Source organism: Ictidomys tridecemlineatus, chromosome 6 (assembly GCF_052094955.1).
Source record: "Ictidomys tridecemlineatus isolate mIctTri1 chromosome 6, mIctTri1.hap1, whole genome shotgun sequence".
In the NCBI taxonomy this organism is placed as follows: Eukaryota; Metazoa; Chordata; class Mammalia; order Rodentia; family Sciuridae; genus Ictidomys; species Ictidomys tridecemlineatus.
The window spans coordinates 123,435,536-123,457,732 of NC_135482.1; the positions used below are offsets into that span (position 1 = coordinate 123,435,536).

The 22,197-nt window shown below is 36.2% G+C and overlaps 1 protein-coding gene across 24 annotated transcripts in view; it reads left to right on the forward strand.

Moving 5' to 3' along the window:
• Positions 1-22,117, forward strand: part of Zmym5 (zinc finger MYM-type containing 5) — a 36,120-nt gene extending 14,003 nt beyond the window's left edge. For 22 of the 24 annotated variants that reach the window (XM_021735492.3, XM_040281348.2, XM_040281344.2 and 19 more), the window contains 4 exons: positions 10,783-11,068; positions 11,644-11,806; positions 13,233-13,442; positions 20,678-22,117. In XM_021735492.3, the coding sequence (XP_021591167.1) occupies positions 10,783-11,068; positions 11,644-11,806; positions 13,233-13,442; positions 20,678-21,430 (1,412 nt within the window). In that variant the 3' untranslated portion in view covers positions 21,431-22,117. Of the gene's footprint in view, positions 1-10,782; positions 11,069-11,643; positions 11,875-13,232; positions 13,443-20,677 lie in introns of those variants that run through there. The other 2 variants (XM_078015720.1, XM_078015721.1) reach the window with 2 other exon arrangements.
• The last annotated feature ends 80 nt before the right edge of the window (positions 22,118-22,197 follow it).

Consider the following 22,197-nt stretch of genomic DNA (forward strand, 5'->3'; position numbering starts at 1 on the left):
TCAGGAAGAGGGATTTCCTGTTGGTGGAGTGTGTCCAGAGAGAAGACTGTGTGGCATTCGCGGGAGTTTTGGAAATAAAGTTTGTTCCTGCTTAAGTGGCTCATGATTTTGTGCCCAGCCAGACTGCGGCATTAAAGAGTTATACATAGTTTTCTTTTGATATAGCATCTATACTAGATAATTAGTAGTTTTTAAAGGTTCTTAAAAAGTGGAATCTTGGGATTGGGGATGTGACTCAATGGTAGAGAACTTGCTTTATACTCTATTATCTTGAAACCCACCTTTGTAGGATTTAGTGTATTGGTTATTTGGAACACAGTGGTTCACTTGAATTGCACAAGATCGTTTTAAATGTTGACAATTCAGAAACCTTGTCAAAATCTCAGTGGTAGAAATTTTCAAAAATGCCGATTTTCACTTAAAAACTCAAATTTTTTCATCATTAACAAATATTGTCAGTTTTCTTGACGTGAAAGATTCATTTCATTCATTTTAAGAAAAGGTTTCCTGCCAGGCACTCTGGCACACTCATGTAATCCCCACTACTCAGGAGACTGAGGCTGGAGGATCACAAGTTGAAGGCCAGCCTCAGCAATTTAGTAAGACCCTGTCTCAGGAAAAAAAGTTTGGGGAGGGCTGGAATGTGATTGAGTGGTAAAGTGCCTCTGAGTTCAATCCCAAGTACCCAAACAACAAAAACAAAAAGTATGGGCTGGGGACGTGGCTCAAGTGGTAGGCTCGCCTGGCATGCGTGCAGCCCAGGTTCCATTCTCAGCACCACATATAAAGATGTTGTGTCCGCGGAAAACTATTTAAAAAAAAATTTTTTTTTTTAAATTCTCTCTCTCTCTCTCTCTCTCTCTTAAAAAGTATTTTCCAATAGCCATAGTTTATCATTCCAAGTCAGTAGTAATTCCATGAAAATGGTTTAGTTTACTTTAAGTACATCAAATGTGCAACTGCTTATTTTTTGTTTTTAAAAGAGACAAGTAATTTTTACTGTTTCATAACATATCTATTGTGTAATGGAGAATTTGGGGCTGGGGTAGTACTGAGAGGTAGAAAGCTTGCTTAACTGCATATAAGATGTACAAGGTCCTAGGTGCAATCACTAGCACTAGGGGATGAGGGGGTTTTGATTGGCCTTTGTCCCTGATTCCTGAAGGGGAGTCTTAAGTCCCGGGAGTTTCCAGAATATTACAAGTATGGTTGTTAATTCATGATCTCTTGGATTTATGTTGAGATGAGATGATACAGGATAGCTATGTGATTAATGAATTGGATTTTTTAATTTTATTTTTTTTCATTTGGGGGAACAGGAATGGGGGATTGGACTCAGGGCCTCAAGACACTCTACTACTAAGCTATATCCCCTGCTCTTGTTTTTTTTTTTTAAAGACAGGGTCTCTCGGATTTGTCCATGCTGGCCTTGGACTTTGAATCCTCTGGCTGGGGATATAGCTCAGTGGTAAAGCAGTTACCTAGCATGCAAATATGCTGTGGGTTTTATTCCTAGTACCACAAGTTAATTAATTAAAATAAAACCTTATCTTGTTCTTATCTTCCTCAGGGGAGCATTGGGCATGTTTCATCCAAGTATTTCATCAGCATGTATCAAATATAAGTTTAAGATTTATTTAATGGTTTGCTATTTGCAGGTTTTCTAGTCTTTGCAATTGTAAACCAGGTTTTTCATGAAAATCTTTTAGGTTTAGATATTTATTTATTTATTTTTGGTACTTGTGATTGAACCCAGGGGCACTTAACCACTGAGCAATAAATTGCTTAGAGCCTCACTAAGTTTATGAAGCTAGCCTCGAACTTTCAATCCTCCTGCCTCAGCCTCCTAAGCACCGGAACCAGTGGCATTTTTCTTTTCTTGAAAAGTTTCTAGAAATACATTTTGCAGACAAAATGTTAATTTTTTTTTTTTTAAATGTTGGGGATCGAACCCAGGACCTCGAACACATTAGGCAAGCACTCTACCACTGAGCTATGACCCCAAATTTATATTTTGTTCTTGTCATCCCTTTATCTTACTAATTCATACCTGTATTTTGTATTTCTAATATTTTCTCATTACATGAAATATTATTGATTTTTAAAATGTAAAAGCACTAAATGATTCATTTGATACCCATAAATAAGTGAAGCAGAAAGTTTCCATAACTACACTTGAACTGTAGTTGTTTATGATATATGACAATTTCTATGAAGTATGGACTGAACTTACATCATTCCTGAGTTCTGTAAAGATCTACTTTTGAAGACAAAACTTAAGAGAACAGTATCCTTGAAATAATAAGATTTAATCTAGAGCCGCAGGCATGGTGGCTGTAATCCCAGCAGTTTGGGAGACTGAGGCAGAAGTAACCCAAATTCCAAGCCAGCCACAGCAATTTAGCAAGGTTCTAAGCAACTTAGGGAGACTCTGTCTCCAAGTTTAAAAAAAAAAAGTGCTGGGGATGTGGCTCAGTGATTAAGCACCCCTGGGTTCAATCCCTGGTGCTAAAAAAAAAAAAAAAAAAAAAAAAGATTTAATTTAGAATTCTAAAGAAAATGTTCATAAGTTTATTAGGTGAAGATAATGGTTAATATTTGAAGCTTTCTTTGAGATTAAGTCACTTCTAAGGCAAAGTCAATATAACTAATAGACAGAAAATTTGCTAAAAAAAAAAAAAAAAAATGTGATTTAAGGCAGGCATGGTAATGTAGGCCTGTAATCCTATCTACTTTGGAAGCCAAGGCAGGAGGATTGTAAGTTTGAAGCCAGCCGTGGCAATTTGGCGAGACCCTGTCTAAAAATAAAATAAAAAGGCCTGGGGTGTAGCTTAGTGGTAGAGCCTCGAACTGGGTTCAACCCTACTACTGAAAAAAAGAGAAGGCAAGTAGGGAGTGGAGTAAGGAACCAGGAAAAGAAATGTGATTTAGTGGGGGATGGAGTGAGATGATACATTCAGTTTTAGACAACTGAATATGAGATGATGTAACAGCATATCTATCCAATCGTTTCCAGATGCTGTGCATGAACCAGAGTACATTATTAATATGAATATGCAGTAATGAGAAGGAAGATACACTTGTGATTATGTCTTCTTTTAATTCCAGTAAATTTTCTAAGAGTTGGAAATGCTAACACAAAGAATCAGTCCTAAATTGTGATTTAAGATGTCAGGAGTCTCATTTATGTTTTTCTTTTTTTTTTTTTTTTTTTTTTTTTTGTTTTGTTTTATTTTAATATTTTTTTAGTTTTAGTTGGACACAATACCTTTATTTTATTTATTCATTTTTATGTGGTGCTGAGGATCGAATCTAGGGCCTTGCATGTACTAGGCAAATATTGAGCCACAACCCCAGCCCTCATTTATGTTTCTTAAGGATTGGTTGAAAGAAAAGGTTTATTAGGGATATGGGGGGGCAGGGGTTAACTCAAGGGGAAATTTACCATTGTGCTACATCCTCAGTCCTTTATTTTGAGACAGGGTCTCACTAAGTTGCTTAGGGCCTCACTAAGTTGCTGAGGCTGGCCTTGAAATTTCGATCCTCCTGTCTCAGCTTTCCAAGCTTCTGGGATTACAGGTGTGAACCACTGCACCTGGCAAAAAGACATGTTTCAAGTAAAAGATTTTGTCATTTGTCCTGTGTCACTGGACTGTCAAGTTAGGCTAATTCAGAAGTCTTTTGGAGGTGAATATGAGATTATATAAAACCAGATTACCTATTTGGTGACTTTCAATGATTTCAGAATTGCATTATAAACATATATATGCTGACTCTTTTGGGGTGCTGGGGATTGAACCCAAGGCCTTATGCATGGGAGGCAAGCACTCTACCAGCTAAGCTATATCCTCAGCCCTAAATGCTGACTCTTTTAAAGTAACAATAACAACTTTGCTTAGTGTATATTGTTTTTCTTAACGTATCCCTAATCCACAGTATAAATTAAGAGTAGAATCGAGGCATGGCATGGTGGTAAACTAATGTAATCTCAGCTACTCAAGAGGCTGAGGCAGGAGAATTACAAGTTCAGAGTCAGCAGGTGCAATTTAGCAAGGCCCTGTCTCAAATTGGGAAAAAAAAGGACTAAGAATATAATAGTTTATTGGTAGAGTACCAATGGGTTCAGTCCCCAGTACCACCATTTAAAAAACAAATTTTTTTAATTGCTCTTGACATCATTATTATGTTTTTATTACATTATAAATATTTTGTACATGATACTGATTCTAGGGAGTTGCATTTCTGATATCTAGGTAATTCCTATGCCTCTTACTGAGAATAAATAGGAGAAAAAGAAAAAGTATATAAAATATCTGTTGAAGACCATCATAGAGCTAACAAATACAGTGAAAAATGTTGGAGCTCTAAGACCTAAGAGAAGAAACCTCAGAGAAATAATTCTAATACTTAGTACTCCATTTTTCCTTCATAAATGTGTGTTCATTACCAGAAAAGGCTCTTGAGGAGTTAAGTAGTTTTTTGATAGACTTCACTGGAAACTCCCAAAGAGAGGTGCTTATAGAAACTTCTTTCCAGGGCTGGGGTTGTGGCTCAGTGGTAGAACACTTGCCTAGCATGTGCACATGCCTAGTGAGGCCCTGGGTTCCAGTCTCAGTACTGCATATAAATAAAATAAAGGTCCATTTACAACTAAAATAAATATATATTTTTTTAAAAAAGGGGGGGTTGTACCTCAGTTGTGGAATGCTTGCCTTGTATGCATGAGGCACTGGGTTCGATCCTCAGCACCACATAAAAATAAATAAATAAAAATAAAAGTATTGTATCCATAGCTAAAAAAAAAAAAATTAAAAAAAGAAAAAAAGAAATTCCTTTCCAGCTTTTGAATTAGAATGATGACAATATTCAGAGCCTTAGGCATTTTTTTGTTTGTTTTGCAGTTTTTCATATTAAAATAAATAGTACCTGCAAGGTCCTGGGTTTAAAACCTGGCACCACAAAATTAACAAAAATAATTAAAAAGTAACCAGAGCTGGGTGTCATGACGCATGCCTGTAGTCCCAGCAACTTGGGAACCTGAGACAGGAGGATTGCTAGTTCAAAGCCAACCTCAGCAATTTAGTGAAGTAACCAGAAATATGAGGAGGTTAGGCCATATCAAGAGGGGGAAAAAAGCAGACAATAGAAGTAAGCACGCAGGGTTTCAGGATAATAGGGTTGGGTTGGGGGTATAGTTGAGTGGTAGAGCACTTGCTGTCATGCACAGAGCCCTGGCTTCAATCTCCAGCACCTCACACCCCACCCTCCAAAAAAGATAATAGGACTAACAAACACAAATTTTAAGAAACTATAGATTGGACACAGCTAAAGAGAGTACGAATGAACTGTAAGATTGAAGGTTATTGAGACCCAAAGGGTAGAAAACACAGAAAAGAATGTAAGAGGACTATCACAATTGACTAAAAGAATAAGTAATTAGTGTCCCAAAAAGAAGAGGATAGATGGAGCCAAAAAAATACAATTTGGTAATTTTCTTTTTTCTTTTCTTTTCTTTTTTTTTTTTTTTTTAAGAGAGAGAGAATCTTTAATATTTAGTTTTCGGCAGTCACAACATCTTTGTATGTGGTGCTGAGGATGTAACTCGGGCCGCATGCATGCCCCTGGTAATTTTCTAAAATGAAAAAAACGTTAACTTAAAAATTCAAGTACCTTACCTGTGCATAAAATAAAGTCCACTGACAACTAAGAAAATTAAAAAAAAAAAAAAATAGGGCTGGGGATGTGGCTCAGAGGTCAAGTGCTCCTTGTTCAATCCCCAGTACTTACCTCCCCACCCCCACAAAAAAAGAAATTCAAGCACCTTTACAAATTCCAGTTAGAGTAAACTATAAAAAGATATGTACAGGGGCTGTAGCTCAGTGGTTGGGCACTTGCCTAGCATGGGCGAGGCACTGGGTTAGCACCATATGAAAAATAAAGTTTAAAAAAATATATATTTAGGGGCTGGGGTTGTGGCTCAGTGGTAGAGTACTCCCCTAGTGTGATGCACTGGGTTCAATCCTCAGCACCATATTAAAAAATAAAGAAAATAAAGGTATTGTCCAACTACAACTAAAAATATATATAAATATTAAAATATATATATTTTAAACCTTTATTTGTTTATTTATTTTTATGTGGTGCTAAGGCTCGAACCCAGTGCCTTGCACATGCTAGACGAGCATTCTACTGCTGAGCCATAACCCCCGCCCTTTTAAAAACTGCATATTAAAAAAAAAAAAAAAAAAGACATGAACAGCCTGCCACAGTGGCACATGCCTATAAATCCCAATTATTCAGGAAGTTGAGGTGGGAAGGTCACAAGTTTGTTTTATTTTGTTTTTTTAAATTGTTGTCTTTGTCATAATTAATTTTTTTATTCATTTATTTATATGCATTGCTAAGGACCAGTGCTTCTCACATGCAAAGCAAATGCTCTACCACCAGGCTATAGCCCCAGCCCCAAGTTTGAGGCCAGCCTCAACAACTTAGTGAGATTCTGTCTCAAAATAAAAAATAACAAGGACTGGTAATGTAGCTCCATGTTAAAGGGCCCCTGGGTTCAATCCTGAGTACCTAAAATTAATAAATGAGTAAGTTGGAAAAAAAAATACAAATATCATAGTAAGAAATGGGAAAAAATTCAAATGTTCATCAATAGCAAGAATGAATAATAATACAGTAATATTGGTCATGCAAGGAATAGTCAACAATAATTAGAAGAATGATCTTAGGGATAAGATGTAACTCAGTGCAAAAACATTTGCCTAGTATGCATGAAGCCTTGTGTTTGATCTCTGTGTTGCAAAAAGAAAAGGGAAAGAATATCTTGCTGCATGCAGTGGGGGTGAGCCTTAACTGATAAAATATAGAGCTAAGGAAACTAAACATAAAAGTATGAACTATGTGATTTTGTGTATGTGAAATTTAAAATAAGACAAAACTAATTTTTGGTGTTGTGGGCATGTAATCCTGGGTACTTAGGAGCCTGAGGCAGGAGAAGTGCAAGTTCCAGGCCAGTCTGGGTAACTTAGGCCCTTGGGGGAGGGTTTAAGGTCTGGAGATATAGCTTAATGGTAGAGCATTTGTCTAGTAGTATTTGTGAAGCCCAGAGTTCAGTGTTCAGCACCACATACACAAAAAAAGAGAGAAGTTAATCTTTGACCTATTAAATGTGAAGGGAGTAACTGATAGGCAAGAGCTAAAAGAAAAGCTTTTGGAATATTAGAAATATACTGTATATTTATCTAGATAATAGTTGTGCAAGTTTATACAATGCTAGAAAAAATAATTAGCTTCTGCACTTTAGATTCTTAGATTTTAATGAAATATCTTAGGGTTTTTAAAACAATGAAACATTTTAAAACATGAAATCTCTTAAAATTATAAGAGGTTATGAGGGGCAAGGGGGAGGGGAAAAAAAGGGAGAGAATTGAACAACAGCAGAGGAGGTAGAGAGGGAAGATGGGAGGGGAGGGGAGGGGAGGGGGGATAGTAGGGGATAGGAAAGGTAGCAGAATACAACAGTCACTAATATGCCATTATGTAAAAATGTGAGTATGTAACAGATGTGATTCTACAATCTGTATCTGGGGTAGAAATGGGAGTTCAAAACCCAATTGAGTCAAATGTATGAAAGATGATATATCATGAGCTCTGTAATGTTTTGAACAATCAATAAAAAAAATATTATATGATTAAACAAGTAACAGGTCCTATAATAAAACATTATTGTTAGAGGCTGTGTATGAATTATGGGTTTGTTTGAGCAATCCTGAGGCAAGGTAAGGGGAGTGGGGAGTGGTTGTCCTGTGCTTTTCTGAGAACTCCTGGTGTGAATCCACCAGTTGCAGATTGCTCAAATTAAAGCTGACACTTTACCTTAGTTCATAGCTCTAGGTTAAAAAGCAGCCTTGGAAGGTGGGCAGAACCTCCCTAGCCCCAAACAACTTGTTTTTCTCATACTTTTCCTGCTTTCCTCATCTTTTTCCTCAAGAAGCCTGCCATACTAAAACCTTTTGATATATTTCCCCTTAAATAAAGATTTGGGGCCTTTTTCCTTGTTCACCTGTAGTCCCTGCCAGGGCTAGAAAACTTGCCAGGCCTCTACTTTGAAAACTATTTTCTGCCTCTTTTGTTCTTTATTTATTATTTTCACACCTCCAAGCAGGAATCTGCTCTCTTGGGGTGCTGGTAACCCCGATACATTAGCATCGGAATACCTTTCATAAAAAATTATTTTGTAAATCAAACTTGCAATTTTTTTATTTGTTCTTTTTAGTTATACATGACAGAAGAATGTATTTTGGCAGATTATACATACATAGAGTATAACATATTCTATTTAGGATTCCACTCTTGTGGTTGTACATGATATGGAGTTACCCTGGTTGTGTATTCAAATACAAGGCCAGGAAAGTTATGACTGATTAATTCTACTGTCTTTCCTATTTCCCTCTCCTCTCCCTTTCCTTCATTTCCTTTTGTCTAATCCAATGGATTTCTGTTATTCCCTTCCCCAGCCTCCCTTGTTTTGGATTAGCATCCACAAATCAGAGAAAACATTTGGCCTTTGGTTTTTTGGGAATGGCTTATTTCAGTTAGCATGATAGTCTCCAGTTCCATCCATTTACTGGAAAATGCCATCATTTCATTCTTTAATGCTGAGTAATATTCCATTGTGAATATATATACCACATTTTCTTTTCTTGCTTGTTCTGGTTTAGTTTTATCTGTAAATGAAAATAAGACAAAATAAGAAACAGTAGGTAGCAATTGAGGAAAGAATATAGGTATGGTTGTTAGTGCTAGTAATGTTGTTAAGAGGCCCTTGGAACAGTTAGAGGGAACCAATGGCCCCGTCTTTGTAATAACAAAAAGCTTCTTTTTGGTACCAGGAATTCAACCCAAGTGCTAACCACTGAGCCACATCCCCTGCTGTTTTTACATTTTTTTTTTTTCTTTGAGACAGGGTCTCACTAAGTTGCTTGGGGCCTTGCTAAATTGCTAAGGTTGTCTTCTAAGGTTGTCTTTGAATTCATGATCCTCCTGCCTCAGCCTCCTGAGCCACTGGAATTACAGGCGTGCACCACTGTGACCTACACAAAAGGCTGGTGATCAGTGAGGCAGAAGAATTACAAGTTCAGTAAGACTGTCTCAAAATAAAAATTTCACAAAAAGAACTGAGGATGTAGTTTACTGGTAAAGCACCCCTAGGAAGATGGATGAATGGATGGATATAAACAGATATGAAAAAATAATTTTATACCATAGGGTCCTGTTTTTTGAAGCTTCATCTAATTTTCATTAGAAATGCAGAATCTCTGGTCCCTTTTCATATCTACCAAGTCAGAATCTCTGTTAAACAAGATTCCTAGGCTGGGGATGTAGTTCAGTGGTAGAGTATTTGCCTAGCATGCTCAGGCCTTGGATTTGATCCCCAACACCACAAAAGAAAAAAATAAAAGATTAAGTGACTTCATGTACATATTAAAGCATTTCACCTCTATGTAATCCTATACCATTTTGAAGCTAATAGTAATATATTATTAATAATAATAACAGTGACATACAATATATGTAAGATTAGGAAAGCTATCTTTCCTGAGTAACCTACAACCTATATTAATGCCTATGAAAGCTAGGAAACAATTATAGAAAGATTTGCATTAAAGTATTATATCTAAAGTGTTTTGAAGGAAAGTAGACCAATGTCTTCAATTTTCTTGAAATATGCAAAAATGATGGCTTAATTTTTAGAGCAATGAATAGGTGGAAAAATGATAAATCAAAAACAATAAAGTAGTGTTGAATCCATTTGGTGAGTATATGGGTGTTAGTTGTAAAAGTTTTCAACTTTTCTGTATGCTTTAAATTTTTCATAATATTGGCTAGGAAAATGGATAAACTTATAGCCTTATCATATTTCTTAAGGTTTCTGGGTAGTCATGCCTCACTATAGCTATCTCTGCATTTGCATATCCTTTGCCATTTTCTATAAATGTATATAAAAGTGGCATTTTTTGAGTGTGCCACACAACACTTTACTATCATATGCATTATCTCATTTATTCCTTAAAATAGTTCAATGAATTAAATGTAATTGCAGTTTATATCAGAGAAACCACAATATGGGGGGCTGAGGTTATAGCTCAGTGGTAGAATGTTCACCCAGCGGGCATAAGATCCTGGATTCAATCCCCAGACCACTTTGAAAAAAAAAAGGCCAGCCATGCCTGATATTATGCTCTTGTACTCCCATAAACTCAGGACTGAGGCAGGAGGATTACAAGTTCAAGTTGTTCTTTGGCAATTTAGCTAGACCCTGTCTCAAAAAAAAAAAAAAAAAAAAAAACCAGACCTGAGGATGTGGCTCAGTGATCTATTGCCCTTAGGTTTAATCTTATAAATTAAGGAGATACATTTTTATTTTTGTCTTTTGCCATACTGGAGTGGAATCTCAGGCCTCAAATATGTTGGGCAAGTGCTCTAATACTGAGCTATGTGCCCAGCCCACAACTTAGTTTGAACCTGGGAAGTCTGACTGATGGCTATAGCATTACACAATTCTAGTATTCATGATTAATTGAATTGTTGGCACAATTAAATATCATTCCCTTGGAATATGAAGTGAATAGTTATCCTAGATTGTTTATTGAGGCCTTCAACCCTCAACACATGCTTATATGCTGCCTCTTAAATTCTTAAATGAAAATTTCAAATATTTGTCTGATGTGAATTTTATTTATTCCATAACTTTTTCTTCTGTTTTTCATTTTTAAGATTCTTGGATCTCCCAGTCAGCATCATTTCCCCGTAACCAGAAACAGCCAGGGGTGGATTCTTTATATCCAGTGGCCTTACTTTCTAATCAGAATTTCCAGCCTCCAGTCCAACAAAAACTTACTAAACCAGCTAAAATCACTTGTGCAAACTGCAAAAAACCTTTACAGAAGGGACAGACAGCTTATCAACGAAAAGGATCTGCTCACCTCTTCTGTTCTACCACCTGCCTTTCTTCCTTCTCTCATAAACGTGCTCGAAAGACACGAAATGTTACATGTAAAAAGTAAGCAGTATCATTTCTCCATATGGTTGAATATGAGCAATAAAAATAAATGTTGTGCATGCAGTTGGAAGGCTGAAAAAGTTTATGAACCTAGAGTATGTTAGAGCTGTGAATTCTTATATTATGCTTCCGCTTAACAAGAAAGTGAAATATAGGTATGGAAGTATATTTTCTTTCCCTGTCTTACACCTTATTTCTGCCAAGGTATTACCAGCATGTTTGAATGTTTCCACAAAGCTGAACAACTGGTGAAGTTCTTATGCTACAAAAGGTGTTTTTACCTTTGAACCTTCTCTTTCTGTGTTATTTAGGAACTCATGGTAATGAAGCCAAGATTAGATTTTACTATATCCAAAAGTTATAGCTGATTCCTAGGGTTAAATAATAATAAAATGAAAATGTTAATTATTAATCATATATTTTACTTTTTGTTAAAATACAGTGTTCTTGGGGCTGGGCTGTAGCTTAGTAGAAGAGTGCTTGCTTAGCATGTGTGAGGCCTGGGTTTGATCCCCAGTACAAAAAATAATAATAAAGGAAACAGTGTCTTAAATTGTCTATCCTTTGTATTTCAGAGATGCACCTACAAAGAAGGCTACTATTGTTACTCCAGTAGAATCAAGCAAATCCTTCCAAGAATTTTGTTGTACATCTTTGTCTCCCTATGAAGACAACCAGAATCTTAGAAAAGGATTTTTTAATAAGTCAAGATGTACAATCTGTAGTAAATTAACAGAGGTCTGGATTTTTATACCTAAATTGTTAATTTAGGTTAACAGGGATAATTGTAACTTTTAAGTGCTCTTGTAAGTTCTGCTGTCTAATGTAGATATCCTGTATATATATATCATGAAATTAAAAGATGGAATAAGGATATAATAGAACTATCTTATTAACTAATATGTAGTATGGAAAGTACACATTTGTTCTTTTTTTTTTTTTTAAGAGAGAGAATTTTTTTAATATTTATTTTTTAGTTTTCAGCGGACACAACATCTTTGTTTGTATGTGGTGCTGAGGATCGAACCCAGGCCGCATGCATGCCAGGCAAGCATGCTACCGCTTGAGCCACATCCCTAGCCCCACATTTGTTCTTATGGAACTCATTGTAATAACTTAACAATGTGTGGTAGATTTCTGTTCATAGTGATAACACTAAAGAAAAGTGTAGTTTCAGAGCATGAGGGAAGCAACAGATCCTAATACAAGAACATGTGAAACAGAATGCATTCTGTTCCTTTAACACTAATTAAGTGATTCAGCATCTTTCAAGTTGCTGAAAAGGAAGAAACATGCATTCGGGAAGTCCTCATACTGTTTTTATTAACTATATTTGGTTCAGGTGATCTAATAGCTGAGCAAATCAGGGTATGATTTTATTTATTACCACATTGAGAACTATCTTACTTATAGATACACTGGCACACCATCCTGACCATGGATAATGTTTATTCCCATATCCCCTCCTATGAATGTTCTAGGGAAGTGAACTTAATAACATTAAGAATGCCTTAATCCCAGCAACTCAGGAGACTGAGGCAGGGAGGATCAAGTCAAAGCCAGTCTCAGCAACTTAGTGAGACAATGTCTCAAAAAAAAAAAAATGGAGGGCTGGGGATATAACTTGTTGGTAGAGTGCTTACCTCGTGTGCACAGGCCCTGAGTTCAATCCCTAACACCATACACACACACAAAAAGCTGGGATGTGGCTCAGTGATTAAGCACCCCTGGGTTCAATCCCTGGTAACCCCACCACCACCACCAAAAAAAAAAAAAGAATTCCTAATCCAGTTTTGTCGGGTTTTTTTTGTTTTTGTTTTTTTTTTTTTTTAGTTGGACACAGTGCCTTTATTTTTATATAGTGCTGAGGATTGAACCCAGTGCCTCTCACATGCTGGGTGAGAGCAACCCCAGCCCCAGTTTTGTCAGTCTTAAATGCCTTTGGGAATTGCTTTTTCTCTGTGAATATTGATTTTACAAACAGAAAAGGTGAAAGAACAGTGTAATACTTTTTAATCTTTTTTTCTGAATGGTTTTTTCCCTGAGATATTACTAGAGGTTCTTTGTTTCTTTTACAGAAACTAGTTTCATTGCCTTTCTTTTTTTTTTTTTTTTTTAACTAACCTGGTTCATATATTTTAGTTAATTTTGTTTTTTCTTTTAGATTCGCCATGAAGTCAGTGTTAATAATGTAACACACAAGCTATGCAGCAACCATTGCTTTAATAAGTACAGATTGGCCAATGGTCTAATAATGAACTGCTGTGAACAGTGTGGAGAGTATATGCCCAATAAGAATGCTGGAAATAATATCCTGATTGGAGGTCAACAGAAGCGATTTTGCTCCCAAAGTTGTGTTAATGAATATAAAGAGGTAATTCTTTTTAATGATTAAGTATGTAATGGCTTAACCCTATTAGCTTATATTAATCAAATTTATCTTAGGATCTCCTCTAGTTCCATTTTGTCATTCTGTTATTGAGCTATTTCAGCTATGTATTGAAATCTTATTTATTTATTTATTGCGTGATGCTGGGTTTTGAATTCACAAATGCTAGGCAAGTGCTCTACCACTGAGCTGCATTCTCAGTCTTACAATATTGAAATCTATCCATTATTGTAGGTAAGCTTGTTTTAAATGTTTTTTTCTTCAAGAGTAATTGTTCTCTTTACTTTGTACTCCCACTAACAGTTTAATCCAGTAACTCTACAGTTTAATCAAAATTTGGCGTTGTCTGTTTTGATTTAAGCCACTTTAGTGGCAAAACGATGATTTAATTGTGGTTTTAGTTTACATTTTCCTAAGAACCCAATACTCCCTTTTTATCAAAAGATAATTTTATCCAACTCTTGTGTGGTATGTGTGTGTGCGTGTGTGTGTGTGTGTGTGTGTGTGTGCGCGCATGTGCGTGCACACGCTACAAACTGATCCAGGGGTGCTACCACTTGAGCCACATCCCCAGTCTTTATTTTTTTAATTATCACCCTCATTTATTTAATTTTTTTGGTACTGGAGATTGAACCCAAGGGATGCCTTTACCACTGAAATCCCCAGCCCTTTTTAATTTTTTTTTATTTTGAGACAGAGTTTCTCTTAAGTTGCTGAGGCTAGCTTCCAATTTGTGAGCATTCTGCCTCAGCCTCCTGAGTCTCTTTGTATTTTATTTAGAGACAGGGTCTCACTGAGTTCCTTAGCACTTGTTTTTAATGTGTACTATTGCTTTCAATAGGAATATATAATTATACACATCTTATCCCCAAAGGTCATAAATTTTCAGTTTAGTAATCTCATGAGTAGCAAACCTAATAGATTTTTGTTTTTTGAGTTGGGGGGTCTCACTGTTGCCCAGGTTGGTCTCTTGTTATTGTTTGGGTTTGGAATATCCCCTCAAAAGCTCCTATGTTGAAAATGTGGTCCCCAATGCAGCAAGGTTCAGAAGCAGGGATTTTAGGCATTGATTGAAACATCATCAGTGGAATAATCCATTTGATGGATTAATAATTTGAATGGTGGTAATTGTAGATAGGTAGGGCATGGCTGGAGGAAGTAGGTTCACTGGAGGCATGGCCCTGGACCTTTATCTGACCCTGGCCCCTGCCACTCCACACATACACCCCACCCCTCTGCTTCCCAGCTTCCTTGAGCTGAACAGCTCAACACCCCAGTATTGGAATACCTGCCATGGTATTCTGCTTCACCCAGAACAATGGAGTCAGCCAACAATGGACTAAGTAAGATCTTTGAAACTATGAACCAAAATAAATTTTTCCTCTTGTTTATTTGTGGTGCTGAGGATCAAACCCAGTGCCTCACTCATGCCAGGCAAGCACTCTACCACTGAGCCATAACCCTAGCCCATTCTAAGTTGTTCTTATCAGGTATTTTGGTCGCAGCAAAAGCTGACTAGATTATGGCAGTTTCCTTGGCCATGATCATGCAGGTGGCCTTGTTCTGCTCCAGTCTGTCTGAATTCATTTGAGTGGGTGGAGGTGGTCTCCCCACTGAGCTCTTTGAAGAGAGATCACAGAATCCCAGTGCAAACTGGCCAGATTGCAATAATAAAGGAATTTATTGGCCTTTGTAATTGAATAGCCCAAGGATAGACCTGGCTTGAAGCATAACTGGATTCAAAGACTCAGTGCTCTCATAAGGACTAATTTTTTTTTTCTCCATCTTAGCTTTGGCTACATTCAAATGGGTTCTTCCCAGGGGTTGACAAGAATGGCTTTTATATCCACTCAATTTCAGGTCAAGTAAAGACATAATGACTTTTCTTCATTGAACACAACAAAAGCCTTAGAATTGAATGACATTGAGCTGATTTGGGTCATATAACCATTCTTGAACAACTGCTGTGGTCAGCCTAATTCATGGAGAGGAGGCAGCCTCACCCAAAACAGGAAAGGGAAGTACCCTATAGGGAAAACTAGGGTGCTATTTCCAGAATAGAAGGAAATTGATGCTAGGCAGGCAAAAATAAGAGTTATAAATTAAAATATAAAAGATCTTTTCTGTTACCCCTTTTACAAACTCATCAGTTTGATAGTCTTTAACTAAAATAAAATATGTATATATGAAAAAAAAGAAAGAAAAGCTTACTACACAGTCTCAAACTCATGGGCTCAAGTGATCCTCCTGCTTCAGTCTCCCCCATAGCTAAGTGTACACCATTACTTTCTGATCTAGTAGTTCTTTTTATTGTTGATGTTTTTCCTAGACGCTTTAGTTGGTGCCTTCCTTACCTACTTTTTATTTTCTTCCAGTTTTCATTCAGTAAAATGTTCTGAATTAAAATGTAACTGAAGAATGAAGTAGTTACACTAAAATATTGTTGAAAATTTTTTTTTCCAAAAGAATCTTACATGGGTGTTTCTAGAAGAGAGTGCCTGAGTGATATAAATGGGGAAGACATGAGCAGTTTAACTTTAGAACCTAGAGTATAGGGCAGGCCAGACTCAGTGGTGCGTTCTTGTAATTCCAGCAACTTGGGAGGCTTGAGGCAGGAGAGTGACAAGTTTAAGGCTAGCTTCAGCAAATTAGTAAGGCCCTCAGCAACTTAGTCCCTGACTCAAAAAGGGTTAGGGATGTGTCTTAGTGGTAAAGCACCTCTGGGTTCAATCCCCAGTACCCACACCCTCAAAAAAGGTGGGGCACACCTGTAATCCCAGCAGTTCAGGAGGCTTGAGACAAAAGGATAGAGAGTTCAAAGCCAGCCTTAGCAATGAGGAGGCACTAAGCAATTCAGTGAGACCCTGTCTCTAAATAAAATACAAAATAGGGCTGGGAATGTGGCTCAGTGGTTGAGTGCCCCTGAATACAATTCCTGGTACTAAAAAAAAAAAAAAGTCGGGGGCTGGAGTTACACCTCAGTGGAAGAGCACTTGCCTAGCACATATGAGGCACTGGGTTCTATCCTCGGCACCACATAAAAATAAACAAAAGCATTTTATCTATATACAACTTAAAGAATGAATATAGTGCAAAAGATCCATGAATCTTTGTACCAACAGGTAGCTGGATCATCCAGCCTTGTCTTTTTATCAATTACAAAAAGTAATTGAATATCCATGTGTATTTCAGTAATAGCTAACATGAGTTCTCTGTGGTGCCATATGCCTACGCTTTCTCATTTATTTATCTAAATAATCTTCACAATAAGTATAATTAATATTCTCATTGTAGTTTGAGGAATCTGAAATTTAGGAGATTAAGTTACTTGCAAAATATCATATATATTTGGGAAGTAGCCTGTTCATTGAGAACTGTAAAATCTCAATTCTTTACCAAGAAATGCAGGAAGGAAAGAGAAAAGACCTAAACTTGGGCTTTTGTTTCATTCAGTAGCCCTTCCAGTCCCATGGTTTTTTTTAAACATATTTTGATGATTTCCAAGTACATATTTCCAGTTTGTATTTCTCTCTTAAGTTTAGGCAAATGTATCCTTTTATACTCTTTCTCTGAATATTCTACATATATCTTACTCACTATCTTAAACCTGATTTCCTTCTTTCCCGTATCACTAAATGACCCCATGATCCAATCAGATGTTCATTCTTTACTTTTCCTTCTTCCTTGATCCCCATGGCCATTTAATCACTTACTAATTCAGATTCTATTCCTAAACATGTTTTACTCAATCCTATTTCTATTGCTATAATCCTGACATAGTTACTGTCATTTCTCCATAGACTTATCACCATGGCTTCTTGACTGACCTGTACTTCTATTCTTACATACTTACTGTTGGAAATTCATAACAAAATCAGAGTAGTCTTTCTGAAATACAAATCTATCATTTATCTGCCTTTTCTTTTTACTTCTGTGCTTCCATGTTGCTTTCAGAATTAAATGGTGTTCAGTTTGTGTTATATATAGCTAAGAGGATACCATTTACATCTCATACATCTTTGTTATTTTGAACCATTTTTGCATTTTATTATATTTTTATTATTATTTTATTGACACCAAAATAGTTTGTTTTTATTATAGATGTCAGTTGATGGCAATAAAATAAAAATCAAAATTAAATTTGTCTGATAGACTTGACAATTTGGTGAAAAAGTATCAATGTATAACATTCTGCTTTGAATTTATAGTGTTTAATATAACATTAAGGGGCTGGGGTTGTGGCTCAGCGGTAAAGTGCTTGCTTAGCAAGTGTGAGGCCTTGGGTTCGATCCTCAGCACCACATATAAATTAATAAAATAAAGGTATTATGTCCAACTACAACTAAAAAAAAAGTATTAAAGTGTGTGTGTGTGTGTGTGTGTGTGTGTGTGTGTGTGTGTGTGTATATATATGAAAAAATAATCTGGGGGGCTGGGGCTCAGTGGTGGAGCACCTGCCTCACATGTGTGAGGCACTGGGTTCTGTCCCCAGCACCACATAAACACACAGTATCTTTATTCATTTTTGTCCACAACTAAAAATATATTTTAAAAAAATATGTGGGCTTGGGTTATGGCTCAGTGGTAGAGCACTTGCCTAGCACATGTGAGGCACTGGGTTTGATTCTCAGTACCACATTTAAAAATAAATAAATAAAATAAAGGTATTATGTCCATCTATAATGAAAAATCTAAAAAAAATGCTGAATGATTTCTCTGATTTATGGATGCTAATTTATAATATGCTATGGGGGTGGGTGGGTGGGAAGATTAAATGAACTCTAGATAGGGCAGAGGGGAAAAGGGGAGGATGGGCTAGGGAGGAGACATAGGGGTAGGAAAGACGGTGGAATACGATGGTCATTTGTACCCTAAGTACATGTATGAAGACATGAAGAATGTGACTCTACTTTGTGTACAACCAGAGACATAAAAAGTTGTGCTCTATATGTATAGTATGAATTGTAATGCATTCTGTCAAATAACAAATTAAAATTAAAATTTTTAAAAGAAAAAATAGTAATATATGTGCTTTTAAGAGTCTAAGAAGTTCCAGACTAGCCTGGACAACATAGGGAGACCGTGTTTCAAAATAAAAGTATTTCTAAAATTGAGAGTTCTCTCATGTCATACATGTGTGCATGTATGGCAGTTTCACTGCTCCAAGTAATTGCTGTTTTGTGGGGTGTGGTGGCACACACCTGTAATCTCAGCAACTCAGGTGGCTGAGGCAGGAGAATCCTAAGATTGAGGCCAGCCCGGGCCACTTAGTAAGACTGTCTCAAACTGAAAATGAAAATTGTTGGGGATATAGCTTAAAGGTAGAGCACCCTAGGATCAATCCCCAGTACCACAATGAATTAATGAATTTTAATTTTATTGACCTTTACATGAATTTTATACAAATTTTATTGGGATATAATTAACATACCCTACAATTTACCATAGGTAATTTTATTTAATATTTTTTAATTATTTTTTTTAGTTGTAGTTGTACACAATATCTTTGTTTTTATTTATTTATTTTTTATGTGGTGCTGAGGATCGAACCCAGGGCCCTGCACATGCTAGGAGAGCCCTCTACCACTGAGCCACAACCCCAGCCCCCACCATAGATAATTTTAAAACATTCTTACCACTAAACCCCATCTCTTAAAAGTCAATTGCAAGCTGGGCGTGGTGGCACATGCCTGTAATCCCAGCAGTAAGGGAGGCCTGAGACGGAGGATTGCAAGTTCAATCCAGACTCAGCCTTGGTGAGGAACTAAGCAATTCAGTGAGACCCTGTCTCTAAAATAAAAAGCAAAATAGGGCTGGGAATGTGGATCAGTGGTTGAATGCCCCTGAATTCAGTCCCCAGTAACCTCCTACCCAAAAATCAATTGCCATTCTCTCCCCACCAACACACACAAATCCTAGACAACTAAAATTTACCTTCTGTCTATAAATTTGCCTGTTCTTGAAATTTGACATCAGTGGACTTAAAATGAGGTATTTTCTCACAGACTTCTTTCATGTATGCTACTGTTTTCAAGGTTCATCTGTGTTGTAATACATATTAGAACTTCATTTGTTTTTATTGCCATACTGTCCATTGAATGGCTGACACTGTATATTCCTACCCATTATTTGTGACAGACATTAGAATTATTTCAGTTTTTTTCTCTTAGGAATACAATTGCTGTGAACATTATGTGTTTTTATGTGGGCTTATGTTTTTTGTATTTACCTTGGGTGAAAAACTTGGAATAGAATTACTTGGTCATGTAATGACTATTTAAACATCAGAGAAACTGGCATACTTTTTTTTGTATGTTTGGTACCAGGGATTGAACCCAGGGGCACGTAACCAGTTGCGGAGGGCCTTGCTAAGTTGCTAAGGCTGGCTTTGAACTTGGGATCCTCCTGCCTCAGCTTCCCCAGCCGTGGGGTTACAGGCATGCACCACCATGCCTGGCAAACTGCAACAGCAGATACATCATTTTATATTCCCACCAGCACCTTAGGGAGGTTCTAGTTGAGTATTTTCCCCAGTACTGAGGATTGAGTACCAGGCCTTCCATAGGTTATACAAGTGCTCTGCTACTGAGCTATATCCCCAGCCTTTTTTTTTTTTTTTTTAAGTTAAGGTCTTGCTAAATTTCCCAGGCTGACCTCCAACTTGTGATCCTCCTGTCTCAGCCTCCATAGTATCTGGGACTATAAGTATGGATCACCTCCCCCATCTAGTTCTCTACATCCTTATCAACATTTATAATTTTCTATTTATTATAGTCATCCTTATAAATGGGAAGTGGTGTGCTTTATTATTTTGATTTGCATTTCTTTGATTGCTAATGATGAGTATCATTTCATGTGCTTATTGGGCATTCCTATATACATTAATTTTTGAAATGTTAAGAATTTAAGGGCTGAGGCTGTAGCTCAGTGTAGAGTGCCCGCCTTGCATGTGTGAGACACTGGGTTTGATCCTCAGCACCACATAAAAATAATTAAAGATATTGTGTCCAGCTACAACTAAAAAAGAAAAAAAAAAGAATTTAAAATGGGGGGCTGGCATTGTGTCTCAGTGGTAGTGTGCTTGCCTAGCATGCGTGAGGCACTGAGTTTGATTCTCAACACCATATACAGATAAGTAAAATAAAGGCCCATCAACAACTAAAAAATATTTTTTTAAAAAAGTATTTAAAATGAAGTTGTAATCTCTTATTTATTCCCAGATGACAGAAGCAAAGTCAAAAGCATCAGCATTAGAAAACAGAAAAAGGAATGCCATCAGAGAAGAAAATGAAAGAAAATTATATGGATCATCAAATACACTTTTGGAAAAAATAGAAGGAATACCAGAAAAAAAGGAAAAGAGTTTAGAACTACAGGTTTCAGCAGAATGTACCCCAGATACATTACTGAACAAACAGAATGTGAATTTACTTTCTTCCATGTCAGCCATAGCTGATAAATTTCAAGAGCAACTGGAAAACAAAACTTCAGAAGATTCCATTATACCAGTTGTGCTTTCTGCAGATCCAGGTACATGGCCCCGAATTCTGAATATTAAACAACGGGATACTCTTGTTGAAAATGATCCACCTCAAGTAAAAAATTTTAACTTTCCAAAAGACAATACAGGGAGAAAGTTTTCAGAAACTTACTATACACGAATTCTTCCAAGTGGTGAAAAAGCAACTAGATCCTGGCTACTTTATTCAACCTCAAAAGATTCTGTGTTTTGCCTGTATTGCAAACTCTTTGGAGAAGGAAAAAATCAATTGAAAAATGAGAATGGATGCAAAGATTGGCAGCATTTATCACATATTCTTAGTAAACATGAAGAAAGTGAAATGCACATCAATAATAGTGTTAAGTATTCAAAATTAAAATCTGATTTGAAAAAAAATAAAACTAATGAAGCTGGAAAACATAGATTCTATGAAGATGAGAAGAATGATGGTGTACAGCTATTGTATACGTAACATACCTGATTTGGATTTTGACATGACAGTGTCTTAGCATTACTCAGAAAAGATCTGTACCATAAGTTAGTACCCCTAAGTTGTGAGTCTCCTATACAGAGTAACTTACAACAGTTCATTAGCAATAAGTATAATAGCAAATAGTCAAGAATGTTCCTATTCCATATCTACAACTAATTGGATTCAGTAGTTATTATCGCAGATTTACTAAGCATAGTTTTCAATTGTCAGTCTGTCAATTCTCATGTTTTTAAAATTGATATTTGAGAAGTGTCATGTTTACAAGGAGTTTAGTATTCTTGGTTACTATGAAAAAGAAAGGAAAGACTTGAAATTATTAATGCCATTTTGAATAAGATACCTGTGTGAACAAGCATTCTCATTAAAGTAAAAACATTGTTTAAGAACAGAATGGAATCTGAAACTACAGCTTTTTACTGTTAAACCAAATATTTGATTTATTTCTTTTGAACAAAACATTTTTCTATCTGAGCAAAAGAGCATTATTTCTTATATTAAATTAAGATGACTAATTTGCATTTTTGTTTTATATTTTTGTTAAAAATTTAATTTGTAAATGTTTAGCTTTTGTTGTATGAGAACTATAAGCATAAAGAATATATTCCTATTTTTTGTTGATTCAAATATAAGAAATATTAAAATAAAAATATATCTCTACCAAGTTAATTTTTCTGTATTGGGGGTAGTTTGTTCTTCCTGTGAAAGATGGCTATATATATATATATGAAATTTGAAATAGATTTAAA